This window comes from Nicotiana tomentosiformis, chromosome 6 (genome assembly GCF_000390325.3).
Source record: "Nicotiana tomentosiformis chromosome 6, ASM39032v3, whole genome shotgun sequence".
Taxonomy (NCBI): Eukaryota; Viridiplantae; Streptophyta; class Magnoliopsida; order Solanales; family Solanaceae; genus Nicotiana; species Nicotiana tomentosiformis.
The window spans coordinates 69,277,429-69,297,725 of NC_090817.1; the positions used below are offsets into that span (position 1 = coordinate 69,277,429).

Here is a 20,297-nt window from a genome sequence, read left to right on the forward strand (position 1 = left end):
ACCGCAGAAGGCTATATACATAAACAGTGGCAGGACAATAATTGAACAAAGGAACTATTTGTGCATACTTTTTAAGACCTAGTGGACGCCCAACATTGCAGTAAAACAAAGGAAAAGGAAAGATGATGGTATGTATGGTGTAGACAAGACTTAGTTATGCATGTGACATAAACAGTGGGAGGACAATAATTGAATAAAGGAACTATTTGTGCACACTTTTTAAGACCTAGTGGACGCCCAATATTGCAGTAAAACAAAGGAAAAGGAAAGATGATGGTATGTATGGTGTAGACAAGACGTAGTTATGCATGTGAAGTTATGAACACTTTGAAGTTAGGAGTCGCCTCCTAATTTTAGATAACGTTTTCATATTTTGATTGAATTGCAATAGCTGACATTTGACTTTAATATTCTCTTTGTTGATTTCTTTTCTTATTTGAAAAGAACATATATATCAAATTTTACATTACAAATTAAATTTTATTTTTCTAAAATTTCGTGTCCAATTAAATAGGTTTACCAAATTTAAAATCATTCTGACACTTACAGTTGCCCGATACAATTCCATCTTTTACAGTTTATCCTTTACAGCATACGACAACCTTAAAGTTTTTACCACATGATCATTTTATAGAGGACCTATGGTAGAAATAGAATTATATGAAGCAGACTACTATTTATTCAAAATCTGAGAAGACTGATGTTCCAATTAACGAACACAAGCAAGATTACATTAGAAAAGTAAAACATTAATTATTGGAAAATAAAGCTCCCAAGTAAGCATGAAACTGGAGAAAAAAGCAGGATAAATTAGAAAGTCTTCTTGAACATAACCCTGAAGGGAGTGTCACTGAGAGCCAAAAACCTGACTCCATCCTTAGTGTATATACCAACATCTTTGCAAATAACCTTGCAAATCTTGCACACACTTGGACAGAATAGGAACTTGTAATCCGTTCCAAGTTTCTCAATTTTAAACCAACTGCTCACAGTTTGAGGCCCTGGGTTTCCTTCAACTCCACCAGTCACTATGAAATATTGCTTCAACTTGTCATCATAGGTCCCAAGTTTCCAAATAGTTTCTCTTGCACAAATAGTTGGAGTATAAAACCTGACGTTAAGATCAGTTGAAAGACGAACAACACCTTTTTTGGCATCAAAAGGTGTGAAAACCACAGGCAAGCCTTGTTGGACCTCATCGGAATTTTGGATAATGTCCCTAGGACACGTATTGATTTGCTTAACGTTGGAAGGTAAGAGTCCGCCGCCTCTTCCTCGGATCACTGGAAGAACGAAATAGTTGGAACCAACTCGAACTTTGTCGCCATTGATGTCAAGAACTGGAGATGGCGATGAACCTGCTAAGAATCTTGAGGGATTGGGTATACATAGGGCTAAAGGGATAATTGAAAGAGAAAGTAGTAGAAGTAGGGTGTTCATTTTTCTTAATTCGTGGAAATTGAGATGTCTTACACTACACTGTGCAGTTGATATGAGTCTTCCTGGCAAGTGGATGCCAATTTATAGGTGATGATTTTTGCACGTGGGTGATCTCCAATCTCCATGCTCGTTTGTTTTTATGACATGTCTATAATTTAATACTTTTAATTTAAGTGAATTTATTTGACACGACTTATTAAATTTATCATATTAAATATGTTATAATATTTTGTGTTCTTAATATTTTGTAATTTATATGTTGAGTTCTTAATATATATTTTAGCTTTCATACATGTAAGACCAATTCAAAGCTAAAATAGTTAATTGAATTCACGCCGCAATGTGATTTGCCACTTAAGTGCGCCAGAGGGACATGATGCGGCTTTCATGAAATACATCAAAAAAAGTAATCATTTTTGGAACGAAATGACTTCGTCAAAGGCCTTTACGCGTTTGAAAGATAGTGCATATTAGAACGACATTTTTGAATTCTGACCCTATAATGGTATTCATCTGTAGTGAGGTGGGATTCCGTGGGAATAGGATTTGAAAATTTGGTTTTTTTATGTGTTTGGGAAAGTATTTAAAAGGGAAAGGGTTTGAATTACCCCAAAATAAAGTAATTATGCCTTTCGTTTGATTTGGTATAAAAAATACCCTCATTATTACTGAGATAGCTTAATTATACCCCTCCCCACTAACTGTCTCCAACTAGGATATAAACTCACTTTAAAATATATTTTGCCTAGTCAGAATTCCACGTTGAAAATAATATTCACCATTCAAAAAGACCACTGAAAAAAGACGGAAAAGAACCATCAGTGACGATGACCGAAAAATTCTCCGGCGACCACCCTTCTCTCGTTCATCTCTTTCGGCAGCTTTTTGTTTTTTCATTCAAGCTATCCAAAAATGGACATAATTCATAGTAGTAAAAGTAAAAAAGGTCCATCATTTATTAGATAATAAACTAAAACTGATTCAAAAAATTCTTAGACAATAACAAACAGATTAAAAAAAGAAATCCAACAATCTAAATCAACAAAGATAATCAGGAATCTTGATAGGAATAAATAACACACGCAATAACAATAAAACAACACCAGCAGAAGCTTATAAAACTATTAACACCCAGAGTTAAATCCAATCAGCACAATCCAACAACACTAAGCTAAGGACAACTTAAACATAAACCCAGAGGAGGTGTAACAGGTGAAATTTTCTTGCATTGGTTCAGTAACCGATGCGATGATCAGCGAATTGGGTGATCATGCCGGAAGTTGATGAGGTAGTGGTTACTGATTTGGGTGGCATTTTCCGGCAATGAACACTAGCGAAGTGGTGATGGAGGAGTAATATTTGTTCCTCTACTTTACACTGAAGATGCTATGGAGAACTTTTTATGTATTGTTCATTTTTTTAAACAAAATCCATTTACTTTAATAACTTTCAAGTCATCAACTTTACATTTGAAACAACACTTTGTATACGGTAAAATTGGTTCAACTAGACGAATAAAGAGATGCCACGTGGAGTTGAAGACGGGTAAGATGTGAGTCAGTAAATAGTCGATATCGGGTGCAAGCATGTGATCAGTGCTGGATGAATTCTGAAGACAGAGTAGCCGATGACAAAAATTCAAAGTATTGACATCGGGTAGCATTCAACGAGCAGCCGTTACAGAGAATATCTGCAGTTATAGCCAACCGTTATGCAGCCATCAATGAAGGTTTTATTCTAATTCAAGAAGAGCTTGATTTAGGGATCTTGTCTTCCTAAATAGGGCTAGAAATAGGAGAATTAACATCTATCGTAGAGAAAAAAACATTCTGTACAAAAAAGCTATAATCTGCTCTTATTCTATAGAATTGCTTTCTTTATTTTATTCTTAATTTTGTTCTTGCCACTACTATCGGAGAAGATAAACACTTAGCCAGACTTGTATTACCTTTAATTTTTTTTCATAATTTTATTTCTGTTCTTATTTATTTCGTATTTTTGGATCAAATCGATTCACTTGTCTATACACCATGTTACAAATTCAACTGTACAATTTTACGGGTAAATAGTTTGACGCCCACCATGGGGCATAGACAATTGTGTAATTGCTTTGATCCATTCATCTGATACTAGCAAATTTTGATTCCCTCCTTAGTAAAAGAAAAATCAGGTATGGCAGCTAATGATGTCAACAATGTCTACAACGTTGGAGCACATAATGAACAGGAATATGTGTTCCAACATGATGATTCAACCAGCGAAACCCGCAACGAATGAGATGAAGCAACCCCAGTTCACGAAGGCCAGTATCCTCGACATATGAGGGGACCAACTCCTGATGATGCGGATGATGAACACGTTGTTGAAACGGTCAAAATCTTGAGAGAACAACAAAAGACGATTATGGATCACCTCTCAAGGCAAGATCAGGTGATGACAGAATTGAAACAGGTGTTATCGGGTGCTTCCAATAATGCTAATGGAAGGGCTCTGATTCCTCCCAGTGTTTTTGCGAATCAAACGGTTCAAAGAACCGATAACGACACTCCAAGGGAGGAAATCGGTTTTGACGAGGCAAGAGGTACCAGTAGTGGATCTGGGAACAACAACTTAAATGACCTTTTCAAAATCGAGCTCATGAGATTTATGAGAGAAATGATGAGCGAAGGGACCAAAATGCTAAAGAGTTCCATGCTCGGATGGGTCAAATCCCGGAAGCTCCGTCAGTGTTAAAGGGACCAGATTCAAAGAAGTATACGCTGTCACGACCCAAAATTCACTATAGATCGTGATGGCGCCTAACACCACCGTCAGGTAAGCCAACGGTAATTTACCAATTTGATTGCTAATTTTATTACTTTCGAAATCACAAATTTTAATAAGAAAAGGAGATTTACACTTCCAAGTCACGGGAACATACAATATTTGTAATTTATAAAAGAAATGAAAGGCGATAATAATGTACGAAATCCTAAGCATCAATTAGTATAACCCTAAAACCCGGTGTCACAAGTGCATGAGCATTTTCTAAGGGAGTACAATAGTAATATAACATCTGTCCAGAATGTAAATAAGACATAATAAAATAAATAGTACGATGGTAACTCGGTGGACTGCGATGCATAGCCTGAATTGCAGCTCACATAAAGTCTTCTCAGCAGATGCGCCTACGCCCATGATGATCACCAAATGAACCTGTCAGATCCTGCACATTTAGTGCAGAAGTGCAGCATGGATACGTAAATCAATGCGTACCCAGTAAGTATCTAGTATAACCCCGGAGAAGTAGTTACGAGGGGTCGATATCGACACTTACTAGGACCAATAAAATAATATAATAATTCAGAACATATATAAAGTGCACAACGATAGTGGGGTAAATCTGTAAATTTTATAATATTCCAAATATTTTTTTTAAAGTATAAATTTCTCGATCTTGTATTCAACCTTAATAGCTCAGGAAATTTCAAGTGTCAAAATCAAATAACTAAGGAATACCATAAAAATGTCGGGCATCAGTGGAAGGTTTATCTCGTGAATATTCGGACTACTAGCGATATAACACACGATTCTGCCGAGGTCGTTAGGCCCGATCCAGAATAATGTGTACACTGCCGAGGGTCAAGCGGCACGAACCATAGATGCATCTATTATACTGTCGAGGAATTCGGCCCGCTCCACAAGGAAGGAAGGAAGTTACCGAATTACAAGACACGTGTTTACAATACAGTATATGAGCATAAAACGAATATAATCTTTATCGTTTCTCAAATAACTCACCCACAACTCAAAGTGTTAAGGCTCAGCCTATTATACATATATTTATTTCTAAATCAAATTCAGTTATAACTTTGATTAGTTAAGCCAGCAGAACGAGTTCAAATAATTCAATTATTACATGATAAAGTCCTAAGTCTACCCGAACATAAATACGCTTTAGCTACGTACGTACTCTCGTCACCTCGTGCGTACGTAGCACCCACAACTAGTTGCACATAACAATAAATATCACCTAGGGGTAGTTTCCCCCTCACAAGGTTAGACAGGAGACTTACCTCGCTCTGAAGTTCCATAACCGGTTCCAAAGCCTCTACAGCACCTCAAACTGATGCCCTTCAATCCAAAACTAGTCAAACAATGTGCAAATCCATAAATATATACTATATTACCCATAATTAATCAATTTATAACAATTTCCAACTTTGTTCGAAAAGCCAATAAAAATCAACTTTCGGGCCCACGTGCCTTCTCAAAGATAAACTTTACCCACAATATTACGAACCCAAATATATGATTTATTTCCATATCCATGTTCAAAATCATGGTAAAAATCCAAAAATACGAATTTCTAGATTTTCCACTAAAATCCCAAATTTCTATAAATTCTCATGCTAAATCCATATATAAACCATGTATTTAACTCACAATGTGAAGAAATCACTTACCCCATAATAGATGATGAAGATGGCACTCCAAAATTGCTCCAAAATCGGCTCCCATGGACGAAATAAAGTGGAATTGAGCCAAACCCCCATTTTAAAATAACACACTGCCCAGCCCAGCCCAACCTTCGCACCTGCGGTCCATTAGCCGCTTTTGTGGCTCCGCACCTGCGGAAATTCTCATCGCAGGTGCGGTTCCCACTAAGCACAACCAAGTTCGCTTCTGTGGACAGAACGTCGCACCTGCGCCGTCGCTTTTGCGACTACTCCTCCACTTCTGCAAAAAATCCCCCAACACGAAGCCTCGCACCTGCGGAAATATTCCCCGCTTTTGCGGCATCGCATGTGCGAGATTCTTCCGCTCCTGCGCCTTCACCCGCTTCTGCGCCCATGGTTTCGCTTCTATGCTTGCGCAGATGAGGCCAAAGCTCTGCACCTACGGCCCTTCTCCTGGCTGGCTTTCTCCGCTTCTGCGACGACCCCTATCGCACTTGCGTGTCCGCACCTGTGACCAAACCACCGCAGGTGCGGTGACACCATATTTCAGCAGTTTCCAACATTACCTCAAATCCAAATTTCAATCTGTTTCAAACCCAAGGCCCCCAGGACCCCATCCAAACATTCCAACACATCCCCAAAATACGACACGAACCTACTCGGGGTCTCAAATCACACCAAACCACATCAAAGTTGCGAATCGACGATCGAAACCTTTCTTTAATCTTTCAAAATTCCAAACTTCGACGAACGCGTCTGATTCATATCAAAACATTATGGAATGACACCAAACTTTGCACACAAGTCATAAATCATAATACGAACCTATTCCAAGGCTCGAAATCCCAAACGGACATCAATAACACCAAAGTCTACCTCAAACCAAACTTAGGAAATTCTAAAGCCTTCCAAATGCCAACTTTCCATAATAAGCGTTGAAATACTCACGGGTGATCCGATACTCAACCTGAACCTACGCCCAAGTTCGAAATCATCATACGAACCTACTGAAACCTTCAAATCCCGATTCTGAAGTCGTTTACTCAAATGTCAAACCTTAGTCAATTCTTCCAACTTAAAGCTTCCGAAATTAGAAATTTTCTTTCCAAATCAACTCCAAACTTCCCGAAATTCAACTCCAACCACACGTACAAGTCATAATACCTGAGGTGAAGCTACGTAAGGCCTCAAACCGCTGAACGATATGCTAGAGCTCAAAATGACCGATCGGGTCGTTACATTCTTCCCCACTTAAACAAACGTTCGTCCTCGAACGTGCTAAGGACTGCCTCAGAGTTGTCCAAAATCACTGTTTAACACCTCGTGCATCTACCCGTACTACCACAACCCAGTTGAACAATTAGCCCGAGCCATATTAAAGATTCTCCCTTTTATTTAGTCGAAAAGCCTTAGAACCAAATTCCATCCTCTGAATTTCTCTACAAAACCTGATTCTAACATACGAACACCATATCAATCACTACACATTGTACCAAAACATGATCGTACACCTTTGCTGAATTCACATCATGCACCGAATAATTCACATGCCCATAATACATCCTACGACCACAACAGTTGAAATCTCATGAATTAGATGCCCGCAACACGCCTCATAACACATATGAGCCCTGTTTCAATTCTCGCAATATTGCCACGATGAAAGAGACGTCTACCTCAAACAAAACTTAGGAAATTCTGAAGCCTTCTGAATGCCAACTTTTCACAATAAGCATCGAAATGCTCCCGGGTGATCCGATACTCAACCCGAACCTACGCCTAAGTCCAAAATAATCATATGAACCTATTAGAACCTTCAAATCCCGATTCCGAAGTTGTTTACTCAAAAATCAAACCTTAGTCAATTCTTCCAACTTAAAGCTTTCGAAATTAGAATTTTTCTTTCCAAATCAACTCTGAACTTCCTGAAATTCAACTCTGATCACACGTGTAAGTCATAATACCTTAGGTGAAGCTACTCAAGGCCTCAAACCTCTAAACGATACGCTAGAGCTCAAAATGACTGGTAGGGTCGTTACATACGCAGTTGCCGCTTAAACCAAGTGCGGCTCAAGAGTTGATCCCAAAGAGGTTTAAGATGCCAGATATACCAAAATATGATGGGACTTCGGATCCACAGGAACACATCACAACTTACACTATGACAGTAAAGGTAAATGACTTGGTCCAGCATGAGATCGAATATGTTTTGTTGAAAACGTTTGGCGAAACTCTGACAAAGGGTGCCTTAACTTGGTATTCTCTCTTTCCTGAACATTCCATTGATTCTTTTGAAATGCTTGTAGATTCATTTATCAAAGCTCATGGTGGAGCAAGAAAGGTCCAGGAAAGGAAGGTGGATATATTTAGAATATCTCAGGGAAAATTCGAACTGTTACGAGAGTCCGTGATCTGGTTTTAAAAGGAAAAGATGTTGTTACCAGCACTACCGGATGAGTGGGAAGCGGAGGCATTTACAAAGGGTCTCTACCCGTTGAGTTCCACTGCATCCTAAAAACTGAAGAAAAGCTTGCTAGAATTTCAGGAAACCACATGGGCAGATGTTCACAATCGTTACGAGTCAAAGATCATAATAGAAGATGATCAACTTAGCTCCTCGGTGTCTTCAAAAGGACGAAATCATGACCGAAATAAAGATAAATTTAAAAATAATTTTGATGCAGATCGGAGGTACTCTATATGTTATTTTCAGCCTTACGAGAGGACTGATGGGCCTGGTAATAAAGGATTCCAGTCATCGGATAGGTTCGCTTCCTATAAAAGGGCAGATCATGGTCGGATTAGCAGATCGTTGCAAGAGAAAGAGGCGTCGGGGTCTCGAGATTCACCATATCCTAGGTTATATGATTATAAGTTTAATATCAGCCTGGTAGTATTGGTGTCGGCTATGAGAAATATTAAAGAAGCTATGTTCCTGAAACCAATTCGATTAGATCCTAGCCAAAGAAATCTGTAATAACCCGGCCGGTCATTTTGAGTATTTTAGCCCCGTTCCCCTATTTATTGCCTTCTATATGTTAAATTGTGGTTATGTGACTTGTCGAGGTAGTTGTTTTGGATTTCGGGTGGGTTTTGGAGTGGTTGGAATACTTAGTCCCAAAGTTGAAAGCTTTTGTTGAAGAGTTGACCGGAGTTTTGACTTTTGTATAGACGACTCCGGAATGGAGTTTTGATAGTTCGATAGCTTCGTATGGTAATTTTTGACTTAGTCTTATGTTCGGATATTGATTTGGAGGTCCGTAGGTCGTTTTGGCTTGAATTGGCGAAAGTTGAAAAATTGAAGGTTGGAAAGTTGAGAAGTTTGACTGAGAGTGACTTTATTGATATTGGGTCCGGATTTTGGTTTCAGAAGTTGGAATAGGTTCGTCTTGTCATTTATGACTTGTGTTCAAAATTTGAGGTCAATCGGTATTGGTTTGATGCGTTTCGGCATTGGTTTTAGTATTTGAATGTTCATTGATTCTATAGGCTTGAAATGGGATGCGATTCGTAGATTCAAATTTGTTTGATATGATTTTTGGCCCCGAGTAGGTTCGTTATATGATTTGGAACTTGACGGTATGCTCAGACAGGGTCTCGAGGGCCCCGGGTGTGATTCGGATTGAAATAGGGTTCATTTGGACTTGGTTGATTGCTGAAAAGCTGCTTAATCTGGTGTAATCGCACCTGCGAACTTTGGGCCGAAGGTGCGGCACCACAGAAGCGACCTCTGAGTCGTAGGTGCGAAGAGGAGCTGGGTTGAGCTAGTATTGCAGGTGCGGACACCTGGGTGCAGGTGCGCACCCACAGAAGCAATTTTCTTTATGTAGAAGCAGATCTTGGTCAGCTGCATAAGGACCGCAGGTGCGGTCGAACGTCCGTAGAAGCGATCACCTGTCCGCATAAGTGGTTTATATCCACAAAATCGGATTTGCCTGGGCTTAATGAAAAGCTACATCTGCGATGGATATTCCGCAGGTGCGGAGCTGCAAAAGCGGAATAACTATGCAGAAAAGAGATGGATCGAGGGTTTTGTTCCATTTTTCATCTTTTGAGTTAGAGAGATCGATTTTGGGCAATTTTGGAAGGAATTTTCAAGGAGTTGATCGGGGTAAGTATTTTTGACTCATATTTGCTTATTATACATGAATCTATCATTGTTTTTATCATTTAATTAGTGTTTTGAGTTGGAAAAAAATTGGGGAATTTTGTGAAAACTTTCTAAGCTATAATTTGAGGACTTGAAGGTCGATTTTAGGTCGGAATTGGATTATTTTAGTATGGTTGGACTCGTTATTGAATGGATGTTCGAATTTTGTGAGTTTGGTTGAGTTCCGAGATGCGAGCTTGGGTTTGATATTTTGAGTTGACTCTTTGATTTTCTTTAAAGATTGCAACTTTATTATCCTGAATAGTTTCCTATAGTTTGTATTTATGGTATTAAGTTATTTTGGCTAGATTCGAGCCATCCGGAGTTGGATATTCATGGAAAAGACTTACTAGTGGATTGTGTTAGCTTGTTTGAGGTAAGTATCTTGCCTAACTTTGTATGAAAAAATTACCCTTTAGGATTAGAGCTGTTTGTGATATTTGTGATATGTGGAAGCCATGTACGCAAAATGACGGGTGGGTACAAGGGTTATATGTGGTATTTGACCGGTTTAGGATATTTAGACTCTTTTCATGTCTTTAATCAAATTGGCATAGCATGTTATAACTTTCATTGTTAATCTAACCTCATATGCTTTATTTGAAATTGTTAACACTTGTTCCGCCTCGTACTTATTATTTTTCTCTTCTATGCTTAAGTTGAAATTATTGCCTTCCTAATTGTCTTGTTATCATGTTTGTTACTATTTGATGCTACATTTTCTTTTACTTCTTCTTCTTGTTGTTGTTGTTGTTGTCTTTTTCTCCTTTTCCTTATTGTCCTTTGTCTCCCTTTTCTTTCTTTCTCCTTCCTCCTTCGTCTTCGTCTTCTTCCCTTTTCTCTCTTTTCACCTTTTCTTGAGTCGACGGTCTATCAGAAATAACCTATCTACCTCGCTAGGTAAGGGTAAGGTCTACGTACACACTACCCTCCCCAAACCCCATTTGTGAGATTATACTGGGTATGTTGTTGTTGTTGTTGTCTTATTATATTGTTACTTCATTAATTATGGAATTTCTTACTTGAAGTTGTTAATTAATGGAACATATCTTGTTTATCTATTGGTGTTGAAGTTATGAATGTCATTATCACTTGAGACAAAGTTGTTTATTGTTGAGATATCTCTCTTGCCGAGCTATTCACCATTATTTTGTTATTGTTGAGACTCTCGTACATATTGTTGTTGATCCATAGGCTATTTGTTGTGGAAACATTGGTATTGTTGATTCTTTTGGCAAGTTGTGGCATATGAGCACTTGTGGTGCGAGTTGTGATTATGTTGTGATATTGATATGCATGCGGTGGTATAAGGCTAGAGGTTGATACACATGCGGTGAGATAAAGTGCGCTTGATATGCATGTTGCTAGTATGAGAACTACTTGAAGCCACACATTGTGATAAGGTGGGCTAAAACGCGGGTAGCTATTTTGGAAAAAATGATTTTTAAAACTAAATACAAGGCTCCCGCGGTGATATAAGAAAAAAATGTGTTTGAAATTGAGAAATAAAAATACGAGGCGGTACCTCGATTGTGATTCTTGTTGTTATCTCTCATTACCTCACTTGTATTTGTCAGCATTATTTTCTTGATGTTCTTATTCTGTGTTTCTTCCTTGTTGCCCCTATTACTTTAAATTCAGTTGTAGCTTATCTTGTTGTATTGCTTTATTGCCTCATTTTCATTGTTTCCATTATTATACTGTAATATACTTGTTCAGCTTCTTTTCTTATCCTTGTACGTGTCTTGACCTGACCTCGTCACTACTATATCGAGGTTAGGCTTGATACTTACTGGGTACCGTTGTGGTGCACTCATACTACTCTTATGCACATTTTTGTGCAGATCCAGGTACCTCGACCCAGGCTAGGCACCAGTGAGTATAACATTCAGTTCAGAGACTACAAGGTACACCTACCCGGCGTTTGCAGGCCTTGGAGTCACCCTCTGTCCTTATTTTTCTACTGCTTACTCTTATTTAGACAGTGATGTATTAGGGATTTTACAATATATTCGTGTAGAGTTTATGACTCAGTCTCACCAGATTTTGGGAATGACTATCAGCAGTATTGTTGAGTTCTATTATGATAGCTAGATGGTTTAAATTTGAAGTTCTATTATTATTTCTGCTATTTCTCCGTGAATGTTAGGCTTACCTAGTCTTAGAAACTAGGTGCCATCACGACATCCTCCGATGGGGAATTGGGGTCGTGACAGAATCCTAACTTGTGGTGTTAATTCCATAGGACTCATATCCATAGGACTGGGGACTGCCGACATCTTCGTGAAAAGGTGACAACGTTGTTGAAGAATGTTCACCTCAAAAAATGTTTAGGTGGCCGCGCCAAAAACAACTATGGAAGATATCGGGATGTTGCAGAACCATCAAAACCGGCTATATGGTCACCTTGGATGATGATAAACATGATCTTCGGTCAAGATGAAGTAAATGGGGTGACATTTTCGGCAGCGAAGAAGACGAAGATATGGGTGACTCATGGAAAGAGGATCCGAGAAGTCTCAGAAGATGACATCACCTTCACAGAAGAAGATGGTGATAGACTTCTTTTACCGCATAACGATGCTTTGGTAATTTTTCTTAATATTTTAGATTTCAAAATTAAGCGTGTTTTGGTTGATCCAGGAAGTTCAGCCAACATCATACAATGGAGAGTTTTGGAGCAAGCGAAGCTAATCGGGAACATCATTCTGGAGACAAAGCTTCTAGCTAGATTCAACATATCAAGTGTGACAACCCGAGGAGAGATTTTGCTGCCCACACATGCCGACCTGTTCGAAGTGGTAGATGGCAACATGGGCTATAATGTAATCCTCGGAAGGCATTGGATACATGAAATGAAGGTTGTACCTTTAACATACCATTAACTGTTGAAATTTCCGACTCCTGAAGGGATTAAGCAAATCAAAGGAGATGTTTCTAGTAGCAAGGGCAAAGAAACGAGTAAATAGCAATCACAGAAACTGTTGCCTTCCTCCATCTCAATCAAAGATGATAAAGACGAGAAGACATTGGAATTATATCAGGTACCAAGGTCTTTCCAGGTACTGGAAGAGAGAAATGAGACCAAATCAACCGCAGAAAAGCTTGAACGAGTGGTTTTTTTTTGAAGAGTTCTTGGAAAGAAGATTCCATTTCGGGACGGGGTTAAGTCCCGACTCAGGTTAAAAATTATGGATTTTCTAAAATCTGACGTTGATTGTTTTACATGGTCGCATTCAGATATGACATGTATTCCATTGGAGGTGGCGGTCCACAAGCTAAGTTTGGATCCTAATTTCCATCCGGTAAGGCTAAAGAAACGACCGATAGCAGAGGTCAGAACAAGTTTATTAAGGAAGAGGTAACCCGATTACTAAATATAGGTTCAATTCAGGAGGTAAATTAGAATGTGTGTAGATTATAAATATTTAAATAAGGCATGCCTAAAGACTCTTTCTTGTTGCCAAACATTGATCAAATAATTGATGTTACGGCCGGACATGAGTTAGTGAGTTTTCTTGATGCTTATTCTAGGTATAATCAAATTAGGATGGACCCGGAAGATCAAGAGAAGACCTCTTTCATCACAAATTTCGGCACATATTGCTATAATGTGATGCCTTTTGGGCTTAAAAATGCCGGAGCCACTTATCAGAGGCTTGTTAATAAGATGTTTGAAAAACAAATAGGTAAGATAATGGTAGTTTATATTGACAACATGTTAGTTAAGTCTCTTGATGCAGGAGATCATCTGAAACATCTCCAAGAGACGTTTGACATTCTGAGAAAGTACAATATGAATCTCAACCCAGAGAATTGTGCCTTCGGAGTGGGTTTCGGTACGTTCTTGGGGTTTTTGGTCTCACAAAGAGGAATCGAAGTAAACCCCGATAAAATCAAAGCCATCAAGGATATCCTGGACCAGCTGAAAAGCATGAAGGAAGTACATAGGTTGACCGATAGATTGGCAGCTCTAAGCAGGTTCATCTCGAGGTCTTCAGAAAAGTGCCATCACTTCTTTTCGCTTTTGAAAAAGAAGAACGATTTTATGTAGACTCTAGAATGACAACAGGAACTGAAAGACCTAAAAAGGTACTTGTCTAGCCTTCCATTGTTTTCAAAATTGGAAGAAGGTGAGAAACTGTTGATTTATCTGTCGGTCTAGGAAGTAGCGGTAAGTGCTGTTTTGGTCTGGGAAGAAGAAGGTATGTAATTTCATGTTTGTTATGTTGGTAAAATATTATCGGGAGCGGAGACACGATATCCGCACCTTGAAAAGTAGGCCTTAGCTCTTGTGGTTTCCTCTCGAAAGCATAGACCTTATTTTCAATGTCATCCAATAGATGTCATGTCAACCTTTCCCTTTGAGGAATGTCATTCATAAGCCTGAGTTGGCGGGTCATTTGCAGTCGAAGTTACTTAATTTGACATTGAATACAAGCCCATGATTGCAATCAAGTCACAAATTTTGGCCGACTTTGTGGCCGATTGTAGTCTAGGATTAATGCCTTTAGCAACTAAAGAAGCAGTGTTGGTATCGGGAGTTTGGACATTGTTTACGGATGGGGTTTCCAACTTAAAATGTCCATTCTCGGGGTAGTATTAATCACTCATTCGGGGGAAACACGGAGATACGACATTAAAACTGTGCCATTAACTAACAATGAAGTCGAGTATGAGGTTTTAGTTGCAGGACTCGAACTAGCCCGAGGACTAGGTTCCGATGTCATCGAAATAAAGTGCGACTCCCAGCTGGTGGTGAACCAAGTATACGGAATTTCGACACTAAGTAGGAGTGCATGTAGCAATACTTGAATAAGGTTTCAAGTATTACTTTCCCAGTTCAGAGAGTGGTCAATCATCCACATTCCAAGGGAGGAAAATATGGAGGCAGACGCATTAGCCAATTTAGATTCATCCACAGAAATGAAAGGATCTGATTTTGATGTGGTAGTTCAATTGCTGCATTCTATATTGGATGTGGACGGCTACTGTGAAGTTAATTCAACCAACTTAATCTGGGATTGGAAGAACGGATTCATTGAATACCTAAGCATGGAAAATTGCCTGAAGACCCGAAAGCATCGCAGGCTACGGACCAAGTCAGCTCGTTACTGTCTTGTTGACGAAAAAATATATAGGAGGTCGTTCTAAGGATCATTATCTCGGTGATTAGGGACGTCGGAGGCTGACTACGTGATGAGGGAAGTTGATAAGTGTGGATTTTAACCACTTATTAGTACCTTCTTGCTTTAGTTTTAATCTGAAAGTAGTGAATTTTGTTTCCAAAAATAATGAAATCATGTGAATTGCAGGCATGTTGGAGGATTGGAGCTTAGCGAAGAAATCTAACTCAAAAAGGAGTATTCTAGCTCAAAAAGGCAAGAAAGAGAACTGTAGGCAGAAGTGTGGTCTGCATAAGTAATACTGCGGCCGCATAAGATTACGCGATCCGCAAAAATAAATATGCGGCCACAGAAGAAGCCCTGAAGCCTCGGAGAAGTTTTGAAGAAGCACAGTCCGCACACCAAATTGTGCAACCGCAAAAGCTAGTCGTACTGACAAGATTTGAAAAGTTCATAGAAGGTGCAAAAAGACCAAGTGTGAAGCCTCGTGAAAGTGCGGTCCGCAATCAAATATGCGACCGCGGAAGCTGAAGTGCAGCCGTAGATGGAATTATGCTGTTGTAGAATTCCTCCCAATTCAAGAGAAGAAGAAAAGTGCGGTACGCACATGAAATTGTAGGGCCGCAGAACCTCCCGAAGGGCATCTTTATCAGCGAATTTCTGGGAACTATAAATAGACAGGAAACACTTTTTTAGGGAAGGTTTTGTATTCCTAGCAGCTGTAGCGATTATATTTTACCTTTTTGGAAAATTTGTGATCAAAATTGGAGAAAACTCATTAGTTTTATCAATTAATTGTAGTTTATGGATTTAATTACTTCTTCTACTTTGTTTTCTTTGATTTCTAGCATTAGTAGCTAGATTTTATTTAGGGTTGTGACCCAACCCTAGTGTGTAAATCTTATGGGTTAATATATCTAATATATTTTTATGATTGGGTGTTTATTATTTAGCTTTGTTTATGCATTATTTCTAGAGTTAATGGTTGCAAACATTGATTCATACCTATTTGACTTAGTTCTTGCTTGAGAAAGCAGAACCTAGTCTTGGAAAACTTGGCTAACAAGAAATTGAGGTAGTTAATATTTTGGCTAGTTTGATTAAAGGGGTTGAACTAGAGATAGGGAAAACCCTAACTTGGACTCATATAAATTGTTTGCATTGCTACCCAATTGGACTTGAGAAAGCCAATTGGGCATAACAACTCTATAACCGAGAGGTATTGAGTGGGTACTTGAGAATTGAGAGTTATAATACACCCCGATCTACAAAATAAGCATTAACTTAATATACCCATTGGGTTTGAACCTAGGTGAAGTTTACTTACCTAGGATTTTCCCCATTTGTTTAAAAACACCAAAAATAATTTACTCTCTCTCTAGTTGCTTTTAATTAGTTTAATCTCTTAGTGTTAATTTGGACAACAATCACTCTTTGTTTGGAAGTATAATTTAGTTATTTCACGTTCTCTCAAGTATCTACCTCAACTCCCATTATAAACTCTCTAAGGAAATCGACCCCGACTCTAGTTGGATATTATAATTGCAATGATCGTTTTCACTCATTATTGAGTACTGATTGGACGTTGATCAATTTTTGGCACCGTTGTCGGGGAGTTTTTATTGTGTTAGCTATATATTTGAGTGTGTTCTTAAAATATATTATTTTCCTTCCATGTTACTAATTTGTTGAAGTAATCGTAGGTACAAAATGGCAAACAATGATCTCGAAAATTTGTCATTGGGCGAGGTGGACGACGTGGAGGAACAAATAGATGACGTGCCACAACCAAATTGTCGAGGCCGTGGTCAACAAAACAACGTGCACGCACCTCCCCCACCTTAACCACAACAGCCACAAGCGATGCAACACCGAATTTTGCTCAATAAAGTTTACGCAAGTGCAATAGTTCCCCGTCGTATTAGGGCGGGAAACTTTAAAATTACCAGTGTGACGCTCACTTTGCTTAAGCAATGAGGCTTTTTCACCGGGGCGCCAAATCAAAATACTTATAAAAATTTGAAAGGTTTTATGGGTACGTGGAGGGGGAGCAAACAAACAAATGTTTCAGAGGATGCTTTGATACTAAAGCCTTTTCCCTTCTCTCTATGGGGTAAAGCTTTAGATTGGTTGGAACGCTTCCCAAATCATTCGATACATACTTGGTATAAATTGGCGGCAAAGTTTATTGTTAAGTTTTTCTCTCCCGGGAACATGTCTACTCTTAGGGATGAAATATTAGCTTTCAAACATGAGCCCAATGAACCATTGCAAGAAATTTAGGAGCGGTATCGGACAATGGTAAAGTAGTGCCTAAATAATGATATGACTGACAACATAATCCAACAAATTTTCTATCGTGGTATTAATACTACGAACCAGTGTGTGATCAATCAATTGGCTGGAGGCAACTTTATGACAACACCTTATGCGAAGGCATGTGAGATTCTTGATGAGATGGCGGCAACGTCTTTGGCTTGGCAATCCTGAGCTAATGCTCCATAAGGTGATCCCAACATGATTCATCTACATAAAGAGTTGCAAGACTAAGGGCAAGCCATTTTCGAATTGACAATAACTATGACCCAACTCGCCAAGGCCCAACTTAATCAAGTTCAAGCTGATAAGCAAGTTCATGCTATGGAAGGGTTAAATGTGTTGGTCAACAAGAAGAGGACCAAGGGTTCACAATTTTAATCCCGATTGGAGAGTTATGTACAAGATGGTGGTAGTTTTGATCAAGCTGATTCTTATCATGAGCAAAAGGAAAAGGTACAATTTGTGAACAATTACCAAGGAGAAAGGAACAATTTCCAAGGCTCCAATCAACAACAATGGCGACCACAAAATAACCAAGGTAATTGGGGTTCTAACAATCAAGGGAATTGGAACAATAACAACAACCAAGGAAATTGGGGAGGCAACAATCAACGTAGTTGGGGAAATTATAATAATCAAGGAAATCAAGGATCGGATTTTCCAAGGCCCCCAATGTATCAAATAATGAAATGGGTCGTATTGAGAAAATGTTCAAGAAAATGATGGAGAAGAGTGCTGATTCGGATGCCCAACTTGCCTCACATACCACATCAATCCATAATCCTGAAGTTAAAATAGGGTAAATCTCTCAAGCTCTTAATACTCGTCCTAAGGGTGAACTACCAAGTGATACGGTGGTAAATCCAAAGGATGGTAAAAACACGGGGCATGCTATGGCGGTTTTCACAAGAAGTGAAAGAGGCGGGAATGCACCCACCTTAAATGAAAGGCGACTTGTGGATGATGACCAAGTGGTACAAGAGTATGAAATTGCAAACAATAATGTTCAAGCATGTGATGAGGTTCAGATTGACATTGATGATAGTGTGGAAGAGACTCAAGAGGAGGTAAACATGTCTAGGTATCACATTATTGACATACCAGAGCCGGTAATGCAAAAGGCTAAGGCACCACTGCCTAAGCCTCCACCTCCCAATCCTCAAAGACTTGGGAAGCAAAATGGTGAGACTCAATTCAAGAAGTTCATTCAAACGATGAAAAGTCTCTCAATTAATGTGCCACTGGTAGAAGCTTTGGAACAAATGCAGAGTTATGCCAAGTTTATGAGAGATCTTGTGACCAAAAAGAGGTCGATAAATTTGGAAATTATCAAATTCAGTCATCAAGTGAGTGCAATTCTTCATTCTATGGCTCCTAAGTTGGAAGATCTCAGTGCTTTCATGATTCTTTTTACTATTGTGAGTGCCAATTTTGCTAAAGCTCTTTGTGATCTTGGGGCGAGTATCAATTTGATGCCATACTCGGTGTTTATAACTTTGGAAATTAGGAAACCAAGACCCACATCTATGAGGTTTCAAATGGCCGATCATACCATGAGGAGGTCGTTAGGAGTGATTGAGGATGTTCTAGTCCGGGTTGATAAATTCATTCTTCCGGTGAACTTTGTTATACTAGACCGTGAGGTTGATTATGAAGTGTCTATTATTCTTGGGAGACCTTTCCTTGCTACGTGTAAGGCTCTTTGTGATGTGGAAGCTGGAGAAATCACTTTCTGGGTTGGTGATGAAAAGATGATATTCCATGTGTTCAAGTCTATGCGGGAACCAAATAGCAATGAGGTGTGTTCTTTTGTGAACTTGGTATCCTATGTTATTGTTGATGATACAAGTGCTACAATCAATGTTGTTGATATGTTGGAAGTCATTTTACTAAACTTTGATGATGATGAGATGGATGGTTTCATGGAATGTGTGAACGCTTTGCAAGAAATGGGGTCGTACAACTATGCACCCCAAAAATTATCTTTGGATCTTGAAAATAGGAAGACTCAGCCTACAAAGCTTTCTATTGAAGAGCCACCTACTTTGGAGTTGAAACCATTTCCACTACACCTTCGATATGAATTTCTTGGCCCTCGTTTAACTTTACCGGTTATGTTTTCCTCTTGTTTGACTAACGTACAAGTTTATTCCACATTGGCGGTGTTTCAAAAGAGAAAGAAGGCTATTGGGTGGACTTTGGCAGATATTTGGGGTATAAGCCTCGGATTTTGCATGCGTAAGATCAAGTTGGAGGATGGTGCTAAACAGTCCATTGAACATCAAAGAAGACTCAATGAAGCCATGCAAGAAGTGGTCAAGAAGGAGATTATCAAGTAGTTGGATACCAGGGTTGTCTACCCCATTTCTGATAGTTCATAGACCTCTCTGGTTCAATGTATCCCAAAGAAGGGAGGTATGACGGTTGTTACCAATGAGAAGAATTAGCTAATTCCCACAAGAGTGGTGACCGGTTGGAGAGTTTGTATGGATTATCGTAAGCTCAAAAAGTCACAAGAAAGGATCACTTTCCACTTCCTTTTATGAACCAAATACTTGATATATTTTCCGGTCGTGCTTTCTATTATTTTATTGATGGGTACTCGGGCTACAATCAAATTATTATTGCTCCAGAAGATGAGGAGAAAACAACCTTTATATGTCCTTATGGTACTTTTTCTTTCAAGAGGATGCCGTTTGGTTTGTGCAATGCACTAACTACTTTTCATCGGTGTATGATGGCTATTTTCACGGACATGGTGGAGGACTACCTTGAAGTCTTTATGGATGACTTCTCAGTGGTTTGGGATTCTTTTGATGATTG

The 20,297-nt window shown here is 39.0% G+C and overlaps 3 protein-coding genes across 3 annotated transcripts; 2 read left to right on the top strand and 1 right to left on the bottom strand.

Annotated features, from left to right (window-relative positions):
• Positions 1-656: 656 nt before the first annotated feature.
• Positions 657-1,500, bottom strand: LOC104108602 (kunitz trypsin inhibitor 5-like). Its single transcript, XM_009617679.4, has one exon. The coding sequence runs from the start codon at positions 1,438-1,440 to the stop codon at positions 811-813; it is 630 nt and encodes a 209-aa protein (XP_009615974.1). The 5' UTR covers positions 1,441-1,500; the 3' UTR covers positions 657-810.
• A 6,477-nt stretch (positions 1,501-7,977) lies between these two features.
• Positions 7,978-13,324, top strand: LOC138894166 (uncharacterized). Its single transcript, XM_070178848.1, has 5 exons — positions 7,978-8,235; positions 8,593-8,852; positions 12,290-12,854; positions 12,940-13,091; positions 13,270-13,324. The coding sequence occupies exons 1-5, from the start codon at positions 7,978-7,980 to the stop codon at positions 13,322-13,324; spliced, it is 1,290 nt and encodes a 429-aa protein (XP_070034949.1).
• Positions 13,325-18,367: 5,043 nt separating this feature from the next.
• LOC138894167 (uncharacterized) lies at positions 18,368-19,813 on the top strand. Its single transcript, XM_070178849.1, has one exon. It carries the CDS (start codon positions 18,368-18,370, stop codon positions 19,811-19,813), a length of 1,446 nt encoding a protein of 481 aa, XP_070034950.1.
• The last annotated feature ends 484 nt before the right edge of the window (positions 19,814-20,297 follow it).